The sequence below is a fragment of the Ambystoma mexicanum genome, chromosome 1q, assembly GCF_040938575.1.
Source record: "Ambystoma mexicanum isolate Mex_15411 chromosome 1q, UKY_AmexF1_1, whole genome shotgun sequence".
Lineage (NCBI taxonomy): Eukaryota > Metazoa > Chordata > Amphibia > Caudata > Ambystomatidae > Ambystoma > Ambystoma mexicanum.
The window spans coordinates 155,938,067-155,961,628 of record NC_090922.1 but is presented as its reverse complement, the minus strand read 5'-3'; the positions used below and the strand labels follow the sequence as shown (position 1 = coordinate 155,961,628).

The window sequence follows — 23,562 nt, the reverse complement described above, 5'->3', positions numbered from 1 at the left end:
GGAAATGTGGCATGAAGAAGATACTCTTAGAAATTGCACAATCTAAGAGATGGTGTGAAAATATTTGAACCCTGAAACCTTGTAAGTGTTAAGTGAGCTTTATGGTTATCCCATAATTAATAGGCATTAAACATACAAATTGAGGAATGGTACATTTAATGTATGCAAGTGTGCCTCAGCCTCAGTTCCGGCAATGCGTACTGAGAGTTGACTGAATCCTCCACAACACAATATCAAAATGAAGAATGAAAACAGACCCTGAATTCCCCAATCAGGCCATGGCCAGTGAGAAGAAACTGCAGCCATGGACTGCGAAAGAACAAGCCACATTTCAAGGAGTAAACACAAGTGCCTCTTGTGCTGAGGGCGCACTAGGTACATTTAAGATTGAGCAGTAATACTATATACTTATTTAGTATTGTATTGTTTATTTATTTATAGAGCACACCGGGCCCTCAGTTATCATTAAACTATTTTCCTTTGCAGGGTCTATGGCCATTGAGTGGTGACCTGGGTGGAAAAACCTGTCCAATAGGTAAGGGCAGGTTCTTTACAGGTATGATGGAAGCAGGCTGCAGCTGTCAAAGCAAATGATCTAATATTGGCCCAAGCTAAGTGTGGTCTCCTTCCAATCATAGGCTATTGAGCCTCTAAATTAGTTTCAGAAACTGCCCGGGAGTTGTCTGTCGAGCTCCTAGTGGAAGGCTCCACATTGGTTCTGTCAAATGAGAGAGAATTGCACTTAGGAATTCTAGCAGAAAGAGTCAAGGGAATTTAGATAAGAAAGGGGTATCTCACTCCAAAATGTGTGCCAGAGTTGCGTTTTGCCTCCTTCTCTGTTGTTTAGATGAGATCATGGAGAAACCAGGAGAAAAGGGCAATGTTTTATCTTTGCCTTTATGACGAGGAAAGAGGTGGTGGGAGTCAGTATCAAATCTCTGCGTGAGGGCCCAAAACATAGAAAGGGCATTTCTAAAGCTGACCCCCATCACTTTATCAAGGTTGGTCTGGAAGGGTATGAGAAGGATTTTCTGGTAAATGGGATAGGACGGGATTTGGTATTTGAACTGGTTAAGAAGTCATTGTCATTTTACTATTTTTGATTGAAGTTGATGTATATTCTTTAGCTAATTCGTTATCAAGTAGGAGATGGGAGTGAAGGGAATTCTAGAGTTTAAAGCTCCCACTTCTAATATTTGGTGTAGTAATGTAAGAAGTTAATTCAGTGGCCGGAGGTTGCCAGATGGGTCCAGGATATAACAAATGCCAGATAGTAACCAGATGAGAAGAAGGGGCTATCCTAAGTAATTGTAGATATGTCTGGGATTGTAGGGTGATAGTTGTGGCCTGGGTAATAGGAAATTTGAGGAACGGTGGATGTGTTTGTAGGGACATGGGACTTTAGAAGGGGGGTAGTGATGTGACCAAGCGAACAGCAGCTGGCTTTTAGGCAATCGGTGAAGGTAAAGAGAGAGTTGAGATCCGACCTGCAGAGGGGAGGGAACTAGTTTGAGTTTAATTTGAGGGGTGGACCCCTGCTGTGTAGTGTGAGACAGTGAATCAGTAGACAATCCTAAGGGGTGGTGAGAGGTAGGGATTGCGCTAATGCTAGACTGCCCTGCAGAGATCTGTTGGTGCTGTGTGTGGAATTTTACCTCATAGAAGCATATGCTTTTGGGTGAGATGAGAGGCTGGAGGGGCGGAAAAAGAAAGAAGAGGTTGGGGCAAAGGGGGACACTGAGCATATGGATGCCCTGGAAGTTATATGCTAGACAACGTCCCAGAGGAGGTAGAAATTAAATATGGATTAAATGATTTGGCTGTGGAAGGGCTTGAAAGAGGCAATCTATTGGGGCGTGATCCATCTCACAGGGTAATGAATAAGATTGCAGGATAATTAGTGCAGCATGAAGGATCGGGCAGGGCGTGTGGGTTATTGAGGTAGGCTGCTGGTTTGAGTTTTTGCTTAAAGGGAGGACAGGTGCTTGGGTTGGTCCAGAGTGAGGTTGGATGAGTAAAAGAAGGTTAGGCCAGTGGGCGGAGGTCTTGCTTGGGGGGAAGGTCTATATCAGGTCAAACATCAGCCATTTCTCAAATAATGGCTGATCCCAAGGGTATTGTCCATCTTCAAATGTGTTACATTACGTATCACCTTCTACTAAGTGTCACTTATCTTCTGCTTTGCTTGACAGTCTCTTTGAAAACTCGTCCGACTGTTAAAGTGGGCATTGTAATACAATTGAGTGTTCCCCTACGGTGTAACCAAAGCCACTCACTTGATAGTTTTGCAATAAGAAAATACAAAGGAGCAAATGTTACTGCTTCCATTTATTCAGTGGTTTCTGGCCTGGTCTTGACAGGTTGGTCTCTTGGCTATTTATAAAATGCACACACCAGTGCTGTACTTATTTGCGCGTTAGTGATGCTTGACTGTAGTCGCCTGTTCTGTGACTGCTCTCTGGAAAAAAGGAAAGCGCATTGTCGAAGTTCTTTGAAGAACATTTGAACTGCCTGCATATACTTTGTTTGAGGAGAAAGCAAACCTGCATCTAAACATTCAATACTCACTCTATGTTTGTCAAAAAGTGGTGTATAACTCACACCCATTCTCTGCCTGCTGTGCTTTTAAGGGATTCTTGCTGTGTGGCTGCTCATGCCGTGCCTGTTCTGTTTGTGAAGGTTGCTTGAAGGATAGATGCCCATTCTGTGTGTACACAATGAAAATGTCAACGCAGCTGCCCAGACTGTGCCTTTCAGTATGTGACCAAGGACTGTAGGGGGATTGTGTGAGTGTATCTGCTGCTGTGAGATGCACCAACTTTGACCAGGGCCTCTTAGCATGCTCTTTTCCTGATCCATGGCAAGAAAAACACCTCTTCTGTTTATTCTCTTATTGTCCTCTGACACCCTGCGTGTTTGGGTCATCAATTTCCTAACTAGGATTTCCTCAGTCCTTAGGCACTGTGAAAGAAATCCCTGCCACACTCCCCCACATCTTCCCTTCTCTTGCCTTCCGTCGTGTTTGCTGAACTATGCCACCGCCCCCTTTGTAGGTTCCTTTACCCCATGCCTTATTGGCAGTTTGCACTCTCCGCTTTTGAGCTGGAAACACGGTCGCCCCGGGCCATAACATTGTGTCGGGCACCAATGAAAAAGTGGCTCACAGTTGCAAGTGGCTATTCATTCCTTTTGTGATACTGTTTGAATAGTACCCATGGGGATTTTTTTGATAAATTGTGTTGCAAATTGTGCATTTTAAAGAATATTTATTCAGCAACGCTGGTCAAAACGATTAGCGGCATAGCGAAGTAACTCATGAAACTGACCCACATTGGCCAAAAAAGTGGCCCATTTTAACCAAACCAACTGGACCACACCAGCATTTTGCGTTTTGGGTTCACTCATTGTCATGATCTCTGCTTCCAAAAGGTCAGGGTTTTCCCAACTCCCTTGGAAGCAGATCCATAACCCAGGTTCCGAGTGCCAACCAGTCCCAATTGGGACCTTTTGGACCCAGTCCTGGCGCCAGTGGCACCAGGCTCATAAATATGCCCAGTCCCAGCGCTGGAAGCGCCGGGCTCATAATGCTTGGGTGGACTTACCTTCAGCAGACAATGCTGCTTACTTGCCTGCCAGTTGAGCCTCTGATCCTCTTCTGTTTGGAACTACTTTTCCTGTTGGGTGGGGCTGGAGCCACTCCCTAGATTCAGAACACTGGAACTCTTCTGGAAGGCAGGAACTCTTTTCTTACCAGGAACTCTTTTCTTACTTAGGCGTGGCTGTGGAAGGAGACACCTAAGCACTACAGGAGGCTATTTAAACCACACCCGGTGGATGAATCTTGCTTTGCGTTATTCTGCAACCTCTGCAGCAGAACGCTCATTGTGTCTTCTGCATCCGGTCCTGGGCCTAAGGAAAAAGGCTTACCATCCTGAATCCAGTCTTCAGCAACACCTATAAAGACAAGAAAGAACAGGTTAGCATTCCGGCATCTGAAAGGCAAAGGCTTACCATCCTGAATCCAGTCTTCAGCAACACCTATAAAGACAAGAAAGAACAGGTTAGCATTCCGGCATCTGAAAGGCAAAGGCTTACCTACTCTTCGTACGCTCCGGAGGCCTTCGGCGCTGCATCCCGCATCTGAAAGACAAAACAAGGTGCGTTTAAAGACATTGGGGAACTTTAATACTCACGTGCCATTACTCCTTTCCACATCTAATCCAGTGGGTATTCCGGCACCCTGCAGCCGCTCCGAACTCGTACCTGCAAAATAAAAAGACAGTTAGAGCGCATAGTGAAGCAGGCAACAAGCGCTTACTTACGTGCTTCCAGGCGCTTCTATTCATCACACGGGCTCCATCTTCAACTCACTTCAGCCCGTCATCCGCCATCGCCGGAACCCTGCAAAACAAGAGACATCATTACTAAAGACTTTAAAGACATTTGAATGACTCGAAACTTACCGTTCGTGCAGTAAACGACGGACAGCAGTCCTCTGAAGTCAAGAGGCCTGCGCTACCTATCCAGTGAAGAAACTGGTTACAGCACCCTGCCCCGAGGCAGATGGAGAGCTTGGCATTCACTTACCTAAGGTGAGAGCGTTAACCTTTGGGGGTCTACAGGAGAGGAGAAGAGGAAAGAGATAGGGACACCCCAATAACCCCAGTTCATTAACCCCATATTTTCTATCTGCAGACATCTTACTCTACACATCAGGCATACAGTGCACAGAGGTCCAGCCCAAAGAGCCAACCGGGTGCTACACATCACCTTTGAAGATACGGTAGTCGCCCAGTCAAGACCGGCGCCTCTGCGAGAATCAGGTGAGCGTTACAGAACGCAAAGCCTACCGCAAAACTCTCGCCCAGGCGCTATGGAAACCTCGGATACTGACCCCCTAGCCCGGTTACTTGGGGAACTAAGGGCAGAAGTGCATGCAGCTCGTCAGGAAACGAATGCGCTAAGAAGGGAACTGATTATTTCCAAGGAGAGAACAGACAATCTTGCTAGACAAGTGCTACAGTCACAAGCCGGACAGACCCCGTTACCCGCATCAGGGGCAAATCTTCCTTCAACATCCTCTATGAATCCAGTGCAGATCAACCTACCTGGGAATGTACCTCTGGCTCCGCCCGAACGATTTTCTGGTGACCCAAAGAGGTTTGCAGTATTTATCAATCAGTGCCGGTTGCACTTCTTATGCCGGCCAGCAGCCTTTCCAACTGATCAAGCAAAAGTAGCTTTTGTACTTTCGTACCTTAGTGGCAATGCGGCAGACTGGTCGATCCCTCTAGTTAATCAAGATGATCCGGTTCTCCATGATTTTCAAGCCTTTCAACTTAGTATGGAAAAACTGTTCGCAAGACATTCACAGGGGCAGGCCTTGGACAATGAGCTTCTTTCGTTGCGACAGGGTAATCAAGACCTTTTGGCTTATATTGCATCTTTCAATAGACTAATAGTGGAAACTCAATGGCCTGAGGACAAAAGGATTACGCTGTTTTATAGAGGTCTACGTGGAGAGCTCAAAGACGTTTTAGCCCAAGTAGTGAATCCCCCACAAGACTGTTCGGATTATATAGACTTGGTCGTTCAAATAGATCACAGGCTGCAGAACAGGAAGGCCGATCGTTCCAAGTTTGATGCTCGAGTATTTTCCAAACCGCCAACTCCTTCCAAAGGAGTAGACTCCGGGGAACCCATGCAAATAGGGGGTCTGAAAGGTCCTCTAACACAAAGGGAGCGGGAAAGGAGGAAACAGTTGCAATTATGCCTATATTGCGGAAACTCAGGGCACTTTCTTCGAGACTGTCCGGTGAAACCTGCCAAGAAGGCAGTAGGAGCTGCAGTTACCAAAGTTACAAACTCTGAGCAGGGAAACGACCTCGCCCGACAAGAATAGAGGTCCTCTTGCCGAGCGTGAAAACCAGTTCCGTGACCTCGCATTTCGTGATACCTATGGTCCTCATTAGCCCTGATAATCCGGATCGATTACATGCAATTGAAGCTTACGTCGACAGCAGTGCCATCGGCAATTATGTGGATCATGAAATGGTTTTGAGGATGAATCTAACTCTTTGTCCCAAGGCTGTAAAGGACGTCATTACTACGGTGGATGGTACGGAGATAGCCTCCGGGCCAGTAACGCATACCACTCAAGAGGTGACGCTAGTAAGTCAAGATGGACACCATGAGAAGATCGTGTTCGATGTGATCAAGGCCCCTCAGTTTCAGATTATTCTAGGAATACCTTGGTTAGAGAAACACAATCCTCTGATCGATTGGCGAGCAAGAACGGTCCAGTTTCCAGAATGTGTCTCTACTTGTCACCCTCCACCTGGTGTTGCACTGGCCGCAATTTCTTCAGAGACTCCCCAGTTACCTCCCGAATACCTAGAATACCAAGATGTTTTCCGGAAGGATCAGGCTAACTCTCTACCTCCTCATAGGTCTTATGACTGCCAGATAGACCTGATGCCTGGATCTACTCCTCCTTGTAGTAGAATTTATGCCCTCACCGAGCCTGAGAACCTTCACCTTCGAGAATACCTGGATCAATACCTGGCAAATGGGTTTATTCGTCCTTCCAAGTCCCCTGCTTCTTCAGCTTTGTACTTCGTTCCAAAAAAGGAAGGAGACCTTAGAACTTGTATCGATTATCGCTCCCTGAACCAGATCACCGTTAAGAATAGATATCCGTTACCTTTGATCCCTGAACTCCTGGACCAAGTCAGAAAAGCATGCATATATACAAAGCTGGATCTTAGAGGAGCTTACCACTTGGTACGAGTAAAAGAGGGCGATGAATGGAAGACGGCCTTCCGCACCAAGTATGGGCTATTTGAATATCAGGTCATGCCCTTCGGACTTTGCAATGCCCCGGCCGCCTTCCAATATTTTATGAACGATGTCCTCAGAGAGCTCATAGATGTATGTGTTGTTGTTTACATTGACGACATCCTCGTTTATTCTTCATCGGAATCTGAACATCGGAAACACGTGAAAATGGTCCTCGAAAGATTGCGTCAACACAAACTTTTCGCTAAATTGGAAAAATGTGTTTTCAACGTGACTGAAGTTGAATTCTTGGGATTCATATTATCACCTGGCGGAGTGCGTATGGATTCAAAGAAGGTCGATGCAGTTCTCAAATGGCCATCACCATCCTCCGTAAAAGGTGTGCAAAGCATGTTAGGCTTCGCTAACTTTTACCGCAGGTTTATCCCCGAATTCTCTCGAATAGTCCAGCCCATCACTGCCTTGTTAAAGAAAAACAAACGTTTTGAATGGTCTACCGAGGCGGAACAAGCTTTCCAGGATTTGAAGACTAAATTTATCTCTGCACCAATCTTAAAACACCCTCGCCCCGAACTCCCCTACATCGTGGAAACTGATGCTTCAAGCCTTGCCATGGGGGCAGTTCTATCACAAAAGGACCCGGTAACCAATCAGTTGCATCCCGTGGCATTTTGGTCCCACAAATTCTCGCCTCCTGAAATCAATTACACGATTACTGACAAGGAACTTCTGGCTATCAAGTCTGCCTTTAAGGCTTGGCGACATTATCTGCTGGGGGCCCGACACACCGTTACTGTGATTGCGGATCACCGAAACCTGCAATATTTGAAGACCGCAAAAGCCCAATCCTCTAGACAACTCCGTTGGGCATTATTCTTTGCCGAGTTTGACTTCATAATTACCTATCGACCTGGTACAAAGAACGGTAAAGCCGATGCCCTTTCTCGGATGGGAGTGGAAGAACACTTGGTCAACCCTAAACCTGTACCAATCATTCCCGAACAAAGAATTCTGGGTGTAATCGCCACAGAATCCATAGAGGAAGTTAAGGATAAAGCCAGGCAACTTGTAACTCCAGCAGACATACAGAATTGGCATCTGCAGGGAAAGGACTTTGCAGTAAAGGACAACTTATTGTATTTCCAAGAACGATTATACCTACCCAGCACAGATTTACAGAAAAAAGTAATCTCTTGTTATCACGACTCTTTAATGGAAGGTCATCCCGGTATAGCCAAGACCTCAGAAAAGATCAAGCGCTACTTCTGGTGGCCGTCTTGGAAAAAAGATATCAGAGACTTTATAATGTCCTGTGGAGTATGCGCCCAAAACAAGAGTCAAAAGGAAAGACCAGCAGGCCTCTTACGCCCTATTGACATCCCACCTCGCCCTTGGCATACGCTTTCTATGGACTTCATCACCGATCTACCTCCGTGCTCCGGATACAATACGATTCTAGTAATCGTGGACTTATTCTCCAAGATGGCGCATTTCATTCCGCTCAAAGGCTTGCCAACAGCAGCAACTCTGGCCCGAGAATTTCTCGAAAACATCGTCCGACTGCACGGTTTTCCTTCGGTTCTAATTTCGGATCGAGGTAGTCAATTTATTTCTCATTTTTGGCGAAGTTGCTGTCGGTCGGCTCAAATTGATGTGAGACTATCGACCAGTCACCACCCTCAGACCGACGGACAAACCGAGAGGACCAATCAAACTCTGGAACAGTATTTACGCTGCATGCTGCAACAAACTGAAAAAACTTGGAAAGATATCCTTTGGATAGCCGAGTATGCCTACAATAACTCTGTCCATTCGGGAACTGGGAAAACCCCGTTTTTTCTTTTGTACGGCAGTCACCCTCGAACCTCGGAGTTGGATCCCCTCCAAGATCTTGAAACACCAGCAGTAGACTACCTGCATTCTACAATCACCCAAGCCTTTAAGGAAGCTGTTTCTCACCTTCAAAGGGCTAAAGAACAATACAAGAAAGGAGCAGATCAACATCGGAAGGAAGCCCCTCACTATCAAGTAGGGGATCAAGTCTGGTTATCCACCAAATATCTATCTCTAAAAGGGCCACGCACATTCAACCCAAGATACCTTGGTCCCTATTCCATCACTACCATAGTAAACCCAGTAGCGGTCAAGTTGGACTTGCCCCCGCACATGAAGATACATCCGGTCTTCCACGTCTCTCTATTAAAACCCGTGCAACCTCAAACACGACTAACCAAATCTCCAAAACCTATCCTAGTGGATGGAGAACTCGAGTTTGAAGTCAAAAGCATTCTGGACTCCAAGATCTCCAAATCTAAACTATTCTACCTAATTGACTGGAAAGGCTACGGCCCCCAAGAGAGATCCTGGGAACCTGCTGAATATGTCCACGCTCCTCGCCTAATCAAAAGATTTCACCGAACATTTCCTGACAAGCCAAAACCCCCGGAGAAGCCCGGTTTGGGAGGGGCCTTGAGGGGGGGTACTGTCATGATCTCTGCTTCCAAAAGGTCAGGGTTTTCCCAACTCCCTTGGAAGCAGATCCATAACCCAGGTTCCGAGTGCGAACCAGTCCCAATTGGGACCTTTTGGACCCAGTCCTGGCGCCAGTGGCACCAGGCTCATAAATATGCCCAGTCCCAGCGCTGGAAGCGCCGGGCTCATAATGCTTGGGTGGACTTACCTTCAGCAGACCATGCTGCTTACTTGCCTGCCAGTTGAGCCTCTGATCCTCTTATGTTTGGAACTACTTTTCCTGTTGGGTGGGGCTGGAGCCACTCCCTAGATTCAGAACACTGGAACTCTTCTGGAAGGCAGGAACTCTTTTCTTACCAGGAACTCTTTTCTTACTTAGGCGTGGCTGTGGAAGGAGACACCTAAGCACTACAGGAGGCTATTTAAACCACACCCGGTGGATGAATCTTGCTTTGCGTTATTCTGCAACCTCTGCAGCAGAACGCTCATCGTGTCTTCTGCATCCGGTCCTGGGCCTAAGGAAAAAGGCTTACCATCCTGAATCCAGTCTTCAGCAACACCTATAAAGACAAGAAAGAACAGGTTAGCATTCCGGCATCTGAAAGGCAAAGGCTTACCATCCTGAATCCAGTCTTCAGCAACACCTATAAAGACAAGAAAGAACAGGTTAGCATTCCGGCATCTGAAAGGCAAAGGCTTACCTACTCTTCGTACGCTCCGGAGGCCTTCGGCGCTGCATCCCGCATCTGAAAGACAAAACAAGGTGCGTTTAAAGACATTGGGGAACTTTAATACTCACGTGCCATTACTCCTTTCCACATCTAATCCAGTGGGTATTCCGGCACCCTGCAGCCGCTCCGAACTCGTACCTGCAAAATAAAAAGACAGTTAGAGCGCATAGTGAAGCAGGCAACAAGCGCTTACTTACGTGCTTCCAGGCGCTTCTATTCATCACACGGGCTCCATCTTCAACTCACTTCAGCCCGTCATCCGCCATCGCCGGAACCCTGCAAAACAAGAGACATCATTACTAAAGACTTTAAAGACATTTGAATGACTCGAAACTTACCGTTCGTGCAGTAAACGACGGACAGCAGTCCTCTGAAGTCAAGAGGCCTGCGCTACCTATCCAGTGAAGAAACTGGTTACAGCACCCTGCCCCGAGGCAGATGGAGAGCTTGGCATTCACTTACCTAAGGTGAGAGCGTTAACCTTTGGGGGTCTACAGGAGAGGAGAAGAGGAAAGAGATAGGGACACCCCAATAACCCCAGTTCATTAACCCCATATTTTCTATCTGCAGACATCTTACTCTACACGTCAGGCATACAGTGCACAGAGGTCCAGCCCAAAGAGCCAACCGGGTGCTACACATCACCTTTGAAGATACGGTAGTCGCCCAGTCAAGACCGGCGCCTCTGCGAGAATCAGGTGAGCGTTACACTCATGGGCCCATGGCCATATAGGCCGGTCCCAGCCTGGCTGGAAAGGTATTTTAAGCTGATTTTTCCTGTTCCTCTTCCCATTGTCTGTATTTTTAGTTTCAGATTGTTAAGATGTCACCACCCGTTTCTTTTTTTCCAATAAACTCCCACTTTCTCCTCTTCCTGTTCCTAGTATGATTTGCCCTTTTTATTTACTCTTACTCACTTCCTTACCCCGTTAACATGAGATCACCATTGCTCTGCACTCTCCCTGACTCCTTTTCCTGCTAAAATGTATTTTTCTTTAGATCTCTTTATATTAAGTTTTAAATGAGGATGTGCATAAAAAAGGGGGAAGAAAGGAGAGCCCCAACCGTGAAATATGCCATGAAGACCACACATTAGGAAGCACAGTCAAGCACAATTTTGATTATTCCTAGCTTAAGACAGAGAGCCTGGATTCTGTTGATGGAACATATTTCATCTCACTTTCATTTTTGGCTTCAAGCAGCAGTAAGAATTTAGAACAGAATAAAACTGCATATCCCATAAACCCCTTCCCAGTCACCATATGCTATCTGACCTGTCCTCATACATGTGATCCTACAACGGGTACATTCTCCCAAATCCGTCATCTTTTCTTACACAAGACCATCAATACTCTTCAATGTCACCATGTGGATAGAACATGAGAGCCCCAGACACACCGAAAATACACTCAACCACAACAAGACTCTGGATTCTAACCCCGGCAGAACAGCTGGTCTGTGCAGAAGCCATCTTCCAGCGAACACAACTGAAGAACCATTAAAGAGTGAGAGGGAAGGAGGGATAATACTTGCCTTTGTGTCATTAATCAAATCCGTACTCTCCATCCCAAGCTCGTAATAATCGACAATCTATGGCCTGACCATTGAGGCTTCCTATGATGCATGCTTGAAGCCTGTCCAGAACAGACCAGGTGGCAGACCTCAGAATATCCTGAAGCCTGGCCCCAGAACAAAAGACTTTGGACGCCATGGCACTCCTGGCCGAATATGCTCCAAAGAGGAAAATATTCACACAGCCTGCTCCATAACCCAACACACCCACCTAGCCAAAGTGCGAGAAGAAACCGGAAGGAAAGGACTGTGAAAAAAAAGGAATATGACAATTTTACCGACAAAAAATGGTCGCAGTGACCAAAAGTTACCATCAAAGGTTTGAACACCAAAAAATCGAACCTTTGGTGGTAGCATTGTAAAAAAAAACAGGGTCTGAGGGGGTGTCCTCCGCATCGCCCTGCTCACTATACTTCATGGAATAGTGAGAGGCTGTTGCGGGGGACACCCCGGCAGACTTCTGTTTAAAAACAACAACAAAAAAAGCGGGGGCTGCCAGGGTGTCCCCCGCAGCCTTCCATTAGAAAAAAAAAAAGAAAAGAAAAAGGACCCTGCTGCACCGGTTCCCGATCACGGAAGTGAAAGGGAACTGGTGCTGCAGGAACCCAGCGTGAAGATGAAGGTAAGTGGGGTTTGTTTATGTTGGGGGTGTGGGTGGGGTTGTGCTGAGGGTGTGGGTAGGGGGTGCTATAGGTGTGTTGTGTGTGTGGGAGTGAGTATGTATGTGTGTTCGCATGAGAAATGTGCAAACTTTTGGTAGTTCGCACCTTTCTCGTGCGAACCCTTCGCCCGTGGTTGTTTCAGCCGCAGACAAATCTCTTAGAGTAAAAAAAAATGAACAATTGCTCTGGCGACTCCTGCATGTCAGCCATCCTGGCTTCATAAGCACATAAACACTGGATCACACAGAGTTGGGGAAAGTCTGCAAAGTAAAGAAAATAATGACAGAGCAACCCGTCTTGGTCCTGCGATGGACATGAAAACTGCCCCCCTCTAGTGAAAAGTCCCTCCCGGTCAGTTCCAGATCTCCAGCGTCCAATACTCTCCTAAAGGAAACTAGGCACATGAACATAACCAGATTTGCTGACAGGACTTGAAGTGACAAATCTGAATGAACTGGCACGTTTCTGAACATGGGCAGAACCCTGTTCACATCCCACAGACAAGGGTACTGAGATGAACAAGGAAGATGAGAACGCCTGATGCCTTTCAAGAACCTACAAGCAAGTCGGTGTTCACCCAAAGGAAAACCTTTCAATGTCTGCAATAGCAGAATGGTATTGTTGGATGGAGGCACTAGTCACTCCCGTCCAGGTTGATGGACCCTGGAAGGTAATCCACCTGAAACTTGATGTTAAACTGAATGCAAATATCCCATAAAATTCACTTCCAGGTCTGATAGGGAGCGATAGAGCTCCTCCCTAGCTTGTTGACATAGCGCACCTCCGCGCTGTTGTCTATAAGAAGTCGGACCATGCAATGGCAGAACCTGCCTGCAAAGCAACTGAGTACCATCATCCTTAAGTCAATGTCGTACGACACCTGATGCACTATCCCCTCTACGTTGTATCAGATTCGAATAGACGATTGGAGAAATTGGCAAAAATTGCTCTTCTGTTCCAAGCTTGCACATGTGCCACCCACCAAAGCAACTGTTCTCTTGCCTCTACATAAAGTGGGACTCTCTTTGAGTAAACTAGACTGTGATGCAGTGCCTATATTCTTTTCCCTTGAAGAGCCCTGCATTGAAGGCATGCTGGAAGGATTTCCTGTATGAAAGATGTTAATCTGGCCAGAAGTATGACAGAGACAACGAAGAGCTGCAAGGGCTGCAGTAGTTCTTCCTGAAAACCAAAAATTAGGTCTGCTGCAAGCTGAGGGTTGCCGACCGGTAGTCTCTCACAATGGGCAGAAAGTGAAAAGGATGAGATGGAGTCAGCTCTGATTTCTGAAAGTTTATAATAAACCCCAGGGTCTGAAGCAAGAGCAAAGCCATCCAAGCATGACAGTACACAACATGAATGTATTCGCTCAAAGTATGGATCCCATGCAAATAAATGGCCACCTGATCCCCCTGGCCATGAGGGACACTGGCACAGCAACTATAGAAAGACCGAAGGAAGCCCAGAAAACTGGTTACATTTCTATTCCCACAGAAACTGACAGAAGCCTCTGTGGGCCAGAAAATTAGAACTTGGAGACATGCATCCTAAAGGTTCAACCTCACAAGCCAATCTCCTTGCCTCAGTACATCTTTCAATGTGGCTCTCGTCTCCATCTTGACATGCAGATAAACCATGAAGACATGTAACTCCCTTAGGTTAATGACAAGATGAAATCCCTTCACCTGCTTTTGTATTACAAAAACATTGATCACAACGCTGCTGGGTGTCAGGCATCCCTTTCCACTGCCTTCTTCAGTGTGGTCTCTTATACCTCCTGAGCGATTGACCAGTGATTCTCCTTGGAAAAAAGCCAACCTCCTGGGGAGCGTCTGATGAAGAAGGGCCAAGAACACCAACCTGTACACCTATGTAGTTTGAAGAACCCAAGAGTCTTGAGAAAAAAGAAACAATTTTCGAGTACAGGACATTAAGTGTGCCCCCCCACTGGATACTCCAGAGGAGGGGGATTTGATAACCTACCCTCGCTGAAGGTTTCTCTGCCTTGGCCACCACTGAATCCATGGGACCTTCACCCTTGAGATGTCTGAGGAAAGAATAATTGTCTGAGCCTCTGCAGGGTGGGCTGCCACTTCAACATGCCTCTGCGAGTCAGGTCTGCGACCCAAGGAACAGGAACGATGGTCAGCCGAGCATGCCCCATTACAGCTGGCACTATTGGAGATCTTTTTCAAAGTCGGCTCAGCCTTTTCCAGTGAGTAGAAAGTGTTAGCATGCTTGCCAAGCTCTTTAATGAACTCATCACCAAACAAATGTCTTCTACATGTTGTACTTCCATGAAGCCCCGTGAAGCCCCGTTATTTAGATATTATATTGAGCAGGACACTCTTCCTACGCTGTTGCATACCTGAGGTATTGCCATCCACAAAAAAGATAAGCACCCATTGGGCCCTATTGATAATATCCACTGGATCTAGAGTATCCCTCCAGACTTGGCTTTTTCTGCTAAATAGATTTTCACCAAAGGGCCCAATATATTAATGAGCCCACCCAGGCAAGATTTTCCAAGGCCTGACTACCCAGATAGACACATCCCACCCATATTTAGAAAAGAATGGGCCTATTTTGGTATCAACTAAGGGAGTAGAGGCAGATCCCCTCGGAAGGGAAGGTATGGGGCACTTCAACCTCATCTTGATTTAGGTTGCTGAAGTCATTTTACTATGAATAAACACCACAGCATGCACCATTTCCTAGGATTTAGGCGATAAATCAAATCTTAGTAAAACATGAGCTTGCTCAAAAAATCTTCTTTACCTGAAGTATCCTCCTCCAAGTCATCTGGATCCAAGTTCACATCTGATGTACCATATCCCCAGCTTGATCCAAGTCAAAAGAGGGAGTGGTACCACAACCTAGTGCCACTGGCAACGGTTCCAAGGCCATGAAAATCTTGCTATCTTGGCCTGTTTCTGGTTTCCCTCCATGCCTGAATGTCTGCTGTGTAACTTAAGTAGCTTCACCATGGATGGCTTCAGTGCCATTCCAGATCTGGGGTCCTCTGGTTGTGAAAATCACCACAGGAGGTTTCATGTTTAGACCCCACGCTGCCATCATTGGCCCCTGAAGCCTGACTATCTGGGTGGTTATCTCTGGGATTCCTTAAGGCCAGAGCCTGAGATTTCCTATTCTGTATAGACTGGAACAGGGCTGATATTCTAGACTCTAAAGCTCCTCATAGCCTGGTAATGGGAGGTGTCCACAAAAAAACAACTTGCCACCGCCAAATGTAATCTTTCCTGGCAGGTCCCTATCCTCCTCGGAAATGAACTGATAAAGATCATCCATACCCCACTCTAACTCCACCATAATGAATGGAACCACAAACCTTGGACCAGCAGAAAAGGGGAAACCAAAACAATCAATGTCCATCTGCAGAATTAGCATGCTGCATGAATCCCTGAAGCCTATGTGGCCTCCTAAACAAAGAAACAACTTGAGAAATCAGGGTAAATGGAAGAGTACGGGCATGCACGCGCAACTTACCTCGTACCCCGCAACTTTGACATTGAATTTGATAACTTACATGTAGAAAAAAGAGAACACAATCATTGGTGCATTGCAAAAAAAATACAACAAAATTCCACATTTTTGGGAATGTACAAAGTGCCTAAATAGACACAGGACAATGGGTGAAAAGCAATGAAGTGACAAAGAATGTTTCAAATAAATGAACAGTCCTCAAAATCACAATAAAATGGATCTGTTTCCAAACAATAAAGAGAAACACTGTTAGAATGCATACCAATAAATATTAATATTCGTATACAGATCTGCAGAATGTTTTGTCACTTCATTGCTTTTCACCCATTGTCCTGTGTCTATTTAGGCACTTGAACATTCCAAATAATGTGGAATGTTGTTGTTTTTATGTTTGCAATGCACCAATGATTGTGTTATCTTTTTTCTACATGTAAGTTATCAAATTAAATGTGATACAGAATTAATGAAATATAGAATTAATTCCCACACTAGCATTGGTGTTTCTTTTCCACCTCTTCTTTGATCGAGCTCAGTGTTTCCAAAGGGTCATTAAATAAGGATATCTTTTGATACCAGATTTGAATTAAAATTATTCAGGATTCAGGTTGGAATATAATTCTATACAGCTTTTTGGATTTCATGTTTTACTATATTAGTCCCCCACCAATAGGTGTTCCACTTTTTGGGGCAACCCACATTTTTTTGCTTCAGATGCTGTGCCCATGGCAAAAACAAAAAGTAACTCTCCCCAGATCCCTTAGGAGATGGCAAAACAGTGCATGCAATGGCAAGTCTAAAAACCTGCAGATATCGAAATCAACACCCAATTTATACACCCCAAAACGTCATATTCATCTTTTTAGAGCAGTAAGAAAAATGGGCAGGCTTTGGGGACATGGGCCTGTTGTAGGAGCATGTGTATGGGGACTGGTCCAATGGCATCACACGCAGGGATGCGATTTCACCAAAATGGCAGGTGTAGCGGAAGTGACATCACATGACCCTTGACTTCTGAGGACATCACAGGAAGTGACCCCAGCCCATGTGACATCACGGGAAGTGAGGGCACCACACAACCCTTCACCCCTTTACAAAACAGGAAGTGGCATCACATAGCATTGTTCCACTTAACTAAGAAAAACATGTTTATATCACATTAATATGATTTACAATTTATACAAGAATGGATCACCATATGTAGCATTAATATCAGTGTGTATAGCGCTAACAAGCGTAAGTAATAAAGCACTGTCAACCAGCCAGTGACAAACAGTTGCTGCTGGAACAGAAAACAGTGAATGAACAACCAATATAGTGAGAAACACTGAGATCAATTGCACCGCAGGAAAGGCCCACATTGAACCCCAGGAAAAGCCCACCTTTCACCCCAAGATAAGGCCACCTCGCACCCCAAGACAAAGCCACCTCGCAGGAAAAAAAAGCCCACTCCATGGCAAACTCATCTCGCACCCCAGGGCAGGCCCACCTCACACTCGAGGCCAAACCTACCAAATTCATCAAAGTGAAGACTAACTAACACACTCAAGTGAAGCATTCCTAATGCACCCAAGTGAAGCCTACCCAATGCACCCAAGAGAAGACTACCTTATGCATCCCAGTGAAGCCTACCTTATGCATCCCAGTGAAGCTTACCTTATGCACCCCAGTGTAGCCTACACAATACCCCAGGACAAGCATACCAAATACCCCAGGACAAGCTTACCGAATACCCCAGCTCAAGCCTACCGAATACCCTAGGATAAGCTTCCCTAATAACCCAGGACAGAACTCACATTTCCATGAAAGGTTTGCCTCACAGCCGCTGGGAAAAAGAAACTTTGCACTTCCCACCACGGCTACCTCAACATTCACAGCCAACTCGCACCACCCACGACAGCGACCTCACACTCCAAGGAAAATCCATCCTGCACCCCAAAACCAGTACCAATGTATGCTGTAAGAAAAGTCCTTCATGAAATGTATGACAAAGCAATTATTTCCTCTGAAAAAGCATGCATCTAATACTTCAAGTAAGAGAAGATCAGACATCCAACAAAAGGCATCTATAGAGTGACAATAAACTCAGGCTGCAGGACAAGATCATGTGGACGTCAAAACATCACCAGTGGCATGATGCAACCACATCTATCACCAGATAAGACTCACAACAGAACATTGCACACCTCAGTTCAAGCCCCCTTCTTAAAGGTCAGGCCATTTTAGCCTCCCCAAGATCAGCATTCAACTCACAAGTAGCATTACACAATCACACCTCAATCAGCTGTAAAAGGAACACGTACAAAAAACACACAATTGCCTTTTTATCTTGTCTTTTCCCCTCTGTCACATGCAATGAAATGTTAAGGGGCACAACGATGAGACATTCGGCCATCACGAGTCCAAAGTGCAGAGCAAAAAGCGAAGATCTCTAACGGGGCAGGAGGGAAATTATCTCATGATAGTGCCCTGTCAAATATGCATTCAATTATACATACATGGCTGTCATTTTAGGGGGGTCAAGGGTGTTTTTCCACCCCATCTTTCATGGCACACGATGTTGCCTCCCTCATTTGGCAGAGGCCCCTTTCCATTAGATGGCATGCCCCTCCCCCCCCAATATTTTCAACAAACTTACTCCACTGTGTACATATCCAGCAGGAGGAGCAGCAGCATCATCCCACAGCTACCTTCATTTTAAAACAAGCCCGGTCCTAATGAGGCACCACAGCTGACTTTAGATGCATGCATCCCAGCGCAACCGGCCTATCTGAGGCACCACCCTTACAAGAAATCCCAGGTACCCATTAACCACCTCCTTTGGATTTTCATTTTATTGGATCCCCTCTTGAAGGAGCAAAGAGCTCAGCCTCCACCCATGCCCATCCAATCCTCTCCGCCACCCTTGATTAAAAAAGGCCTTTATCGCTGGTGAACTCTTGCTCTTCAAACCTCGTTAAATGACTTACCTTGCACCTGCATATGTTTATCGTGTTGTTAAATCTTCAGGAAACATTTATGGCAACAGCTGAATAGGGCTGTTTACAGGCGTAAAATCCTGCTCTGTGCTGTATTATACTGTGTGCACTGCAATAGGAGGGGCCGGCACAGAGCCGCTCCCTTTCAATGAACCCTGCTCTTTTATACAAGAGCCTGCCTCCTGACACTTTCAGCACACACAACTGAACAGCCGAGTTTATCCAAACACCAGACAAGACATGGGGTGATGGAAGGTCATAGAGCCCTGAGTCCAAGGGAAAGCGAGGGTGTGAGCCATACTGGTTCACAGTGCACCACTGCACCAGAAATCAAGAGGTGAGCTGCTCCACAATGGTCCCGGACATCAGTCTTCTCCTTAACGCCTCCCTTTCCGAATCACATGACCATGTAATCATGTTTCCTGAACGGCATCGTACCAACCCGCAAACAGTTTTTTAAAAAAACAACCTACCAACCCCCAAATGACGTCACTTTTCTAAATTCTTGTTGCAATTCGGAGCCAATAAAGAAATGTAAGATGCAAAATAGAAAGCCTCTGTGCTGTGGGGTGAAATAGCCGCGGATGCCATAAGTAAAAGGCCAGAGTCAGTGGGGGCGATGCCCCTAAATAAAAAGGCCTGCCCAGAAATAATGTGGAAATGAAAAGACATGTGGCAAGGTTTGCCAAGTTATTGGAGAGCTGAACTAACATTCTCAGAAGCAGCAGTGCCCAGAATATTACATTAAAATGTTGAGATTGTGGGGGCGATTAATGGAACAATTGTGTGCCGAAATCGGTGGCGCAAGCGAGAAAAACCCAGCGCACGCGTGCAAATCGCACTCAAGCGATTCATGGAAGTCTGTGCACGTGTTTTTCCTGGGAGCTGTGGTTAATCCGCACCTACCTTAGACGTCACTGCGACATCCCAAAAGCTGTGCGCGATGCGCACAGGGAAAGCACACAATGTGTAGCGCACACACCAAAAAGGGGGCAGAACACGCGGAATGGGGAACAACACGTGAAAATGAGGGCGTAACTGGGGAAGTACTGCTGGGAAATACATAGAATGCCCACACGCTCGCGAACAACACGTATTCATGGAATCGAATAGGGAAAACCCGTGCACACCAAAAGACATGCACAGGCGTAAACACGTCCGCCACAGGTAAGCAGGCAGAAGCGCCCCCGCGCACTATAAAAGTGCGCGCAATCAACAAACATGCATATACAGCTATAATGAATGTTCCATTTCTCGCAGCAGTGATCGTGGGACATCGCAAGAGGAGGAGAATAGCCAGGCCCCGCATGTTTTTGCCCAGGACCAGCCTTTTTGGGATGCCTTATGACCAGGTCTAGGGCAGGTATAGGTTTCCACCTCATATCATCCTAGACCTGGTCACTTAGTGGGAGGAGGACCTCACATCACCCACCTTGTGCTCCCAAGCACGGAGTCCCTTGGAAAAGGTGTTCATGTACTGCATTTTTCAGCCACTGGGTCATTTCAGCGGACAACTGCCATAGTTGGGGGTCGTCTCACAGGCCACGCAGTCACGCTGCAATCATGACTGCACGCCCCTCAGCCCGCAGGCACATATTCATGCCCAGATCACCCGCAGAAAGGCAGGCCGTGGTCCAGGACTTTTACAGGGTGGCACACTTCCCAAAAGTGCTTGGTGCCATAGATTGCACAAATGTGGCCCTATGTCCACCTAGGGCCACTGAGAACATCTATCACAACTGCAAGCACTGGCATTCCATCAACGTACAGGTTGCATACGATGCCCAGGTAATAATCACCTCCATCTATGCAAACTATACTGGGTCTACCCATGACAGTTTCATATACAGAATGTCCGCTCTGAGCCATCCCTGGAAGCTGGGAGGCATGGCAACACATGGCTCATCGGTGAGTGGAAATGTCCGTGCACATGCATGCATGTCACACACAGACAAATACACAAACCCAACTAATAACAAACAACCATCATTACCTCCCCAGGGGACAGTCCCTACCCTCTGAGCACCCAAATGATGATGCCAACACGGAACCCCACCATACCGCCCCAGGTAAGATATAACGCACCCCATATTGCAACCAGGGCCATAGTGGAGCGCACATTCGGAGTGCTCAAGTCATGTTTCCACTCCCTTGACTGCTCTGGCGGGAAGCTACTATATGCACCCCCTGAGTGTGCAGGATCATTGTGGCAGCATGTGTCCTGCACAATGTTGCAACACGGCGGGGTTACCGGTGGACATGGTGGTGCCCCCATATCCCCAACCACATGCACAGGCACTGCGCATGGGAGGGGAAAGGGCACATGGCGAGGCAGCCCAGACCCAGCTTGTGGCCACATTTTTCACCTAAATTCCCTCCCCTGTGGAGTGCACACAGGCCTGGCACATACTAGGTGACAATCGATGATGACAAAGGGACAGTCCACTGTCACAACCTTACCACCCTGAAAATGTTTCCACGGAAGTGCAACATTGTGTGCATCCCTAGCTACTTAAACCTAACCAATCCTGTGTGACCAAAAGGAACACATGCAAGGTGCATATCCCACCACCCCCCTGCAAAACATGCCATGAAAAGCACTGCAATGTCACCCAAACCCTCCCAAACCCCATGACCCTCGTCGGCCACACCATGACATGGCATGCAACAGCTAAAGAGCAAACCAAATGCACAACACATGATAAAATTGCCACGGAGTGCCACGTGATAAACGGAACCAGGCCTGAGACAATTACACCTGACATGGAACCAGATGAAATGACTGACTGACAACCTCCCACAGTAACAAAGTCATACACAAATGCTACCCAAATGCATGCAACCAGCGGTACCATCAACAAAAGACAGAATGCCTGTTGGCATGCACATTGTGCAATCTAAATCCGCTAATCCTAAAAATGTGTGCTGTGTGTGTCCCCTGCAACACATCGCTCAGCACACAGCACAGTGAGTGGCCTTTGCATTGGGGATACACCTTGAGCATCATATAAAAAAGGACAAACAACAAAATTACCCTGTGACGCATGTACACAATCCGGAATTGTAAGTGATCATGCGCTGCAGAGACACAGCATGGCAGAGAAGGCAGTCTGTGTGCACGTGTGGGCATTGATGGGTGGTTATATGTGTGGTGTGGTGGTGCGTTGTGTAAGTCTGCGTGTCAGTAGGGACATGCACTCAATACATGCATCTGAAATGAAGTGACCCTCAGTGTCCTGTACACATCACATGTGAACATTGCCCTTGTGGACCCCCCAGTGAGTTAAACCACACCAATCCCCTGACACCTGAAAAGTAAACCGAACATAGGATCATCCATAGACCAGCAGAACATGCATATGCATCATGTACATAGTACCCCACATTGACAATGTCAGACAGTAAACAATCACTGGAGCCCAAGTGTTTCAACTTGACACTGTCACCACACGGCCCCCTCCCATCATCAGTGTGGCTCTGACAGCTAAAGGGTACAGGCTAATGCCTACAGCATGAAGTGCATCAACCACCATTGTGCATTATTTATGATTTGAACTTTCGTGACTTTTTTTCATCTTTTCATTTCATTATGTCATTACATATTTATTTTAATACATTTCACAAATGTTAATTATTGGTGTGGTCTACTCTCATTGCTTTTGTGCATGTGTCAGTCAGCATTGGGTCAGTCATGTGTCACTGCTGTGTGTCTCTGTTGGACATGTCTTTGGGTGCATGTGTGTGCTTTTCTGAATGTCATGGCATGGGGCATTTACTGAGGAGTGGGTACAATGGATGGTGGTGTGTCTGAACTGTGGTGGTGCAGCCTGGGGTGTGATTTGGGTTTTTCATTTGTAACGTGGACCTGTGTTGTGACAATGGGCCTCATTACGACCCAGGCGGTAAGTTACCGCCTGGGCCGTGACTTTACCACCATGGCGTAAACTACGTTTATGCCATGGTGGTTGGCGGACTTACTGCCCCATTCCGACCTTGGGGGGGCGGTAAGTCCCCAATCCCCATTTACCCTTCCCCATTCCCATTTTTGCCCCATAGGGCATAATGGGATTGGGGAAGGCGTTAATTACGCCACCGTAAATTACGGTGGCGTAATTAACATCAAGGTCCCTTAGCGCCATGGATTTTAACACCTGCTAAAAGCAGGTGTTAAGTCCTCCATGGCGCTAAGGGACCTCGGAATCAGGCGGTAAGGGTCGGCGCTGTTTACGCCGCCGTAAACCCCTTACCGCCTGGGTCCTAATGAGGCCCAATGTGTTTGTTGGGGGGACATGAGTCAGGGCCTGCTGGCAGGTTGCCGTCACTGGGGCTGGGGTGGGGAGGACATGAGTCTGGGCCTGCTGGCAGGTTGCCGTCACTGAGGCTGGGGAGGGGGGGACATGAGTCGGGCTTGCTGGCAGTTTGCCATCACTGGGGCTGGGGTGGGGGGGACATGAGTTGGGGCCTGCTGGCAGGTTGCCGTCACTGGGGCTGTGGTGGGACATGAGTCGGGGCTTGCTGGCAGGTTGCTGTCACTGGGGCTGGGGTGGGGGTACATGAGTCGGGGCCTGCTGGCAGATTGCCGTCACTGGCAGTGAACATGATTGGAGACATGCCTACTGGCATGAGCATGGGTGATGGGGGGCTCCGTTGTTGTGTGGGCTGCCTGCTGGCATGCCCACGGGTGATGGGGGGCTCTGTTGTTGTGTGGGCTGCCTGCTGGTATGCTCACGGGTGATGGGGGGCTCCATTGTGGCGTGGGCTGCTTGCGAGATATGTTCACGGATGATCCGAGCATGCGCGTCCTTTTTCACGCGATTGGGCTGGCGGGAGCGAGGAACGCATACCCCG

At 47.0% G+C, this 23,562-nt stretch overlaps 1 protein-coding gene across 1 annotated transcript in view; it reads right to left on the bottom strand.

The window, feature by feature from the left end:
- The window catches only part of LOC138525993 (galactoside alpha-(1,2)-fucosyltransferase 2-like), a 132,640-nt gene extending 114,150 nt beyond the window's left edge, over positions 1 to 18,490 (bottom strand). The window contains exon 1 of the mRNA XM_069636285.1: positions 18,375 to 18,490. Within this exon, the coding sequence (XP_069492386.1) occupies positions 18,375 to 18,415 (41 nt within the window). The 5' untranslated portion in view covers positions 18,416 to 18,490. The remainder of the gene's footprint in view (positions 1 to 18,374) is intronic.
- Between the last annotated feature and the right edge of the window lie 5,072 nt (positions 18,491 to 23,562).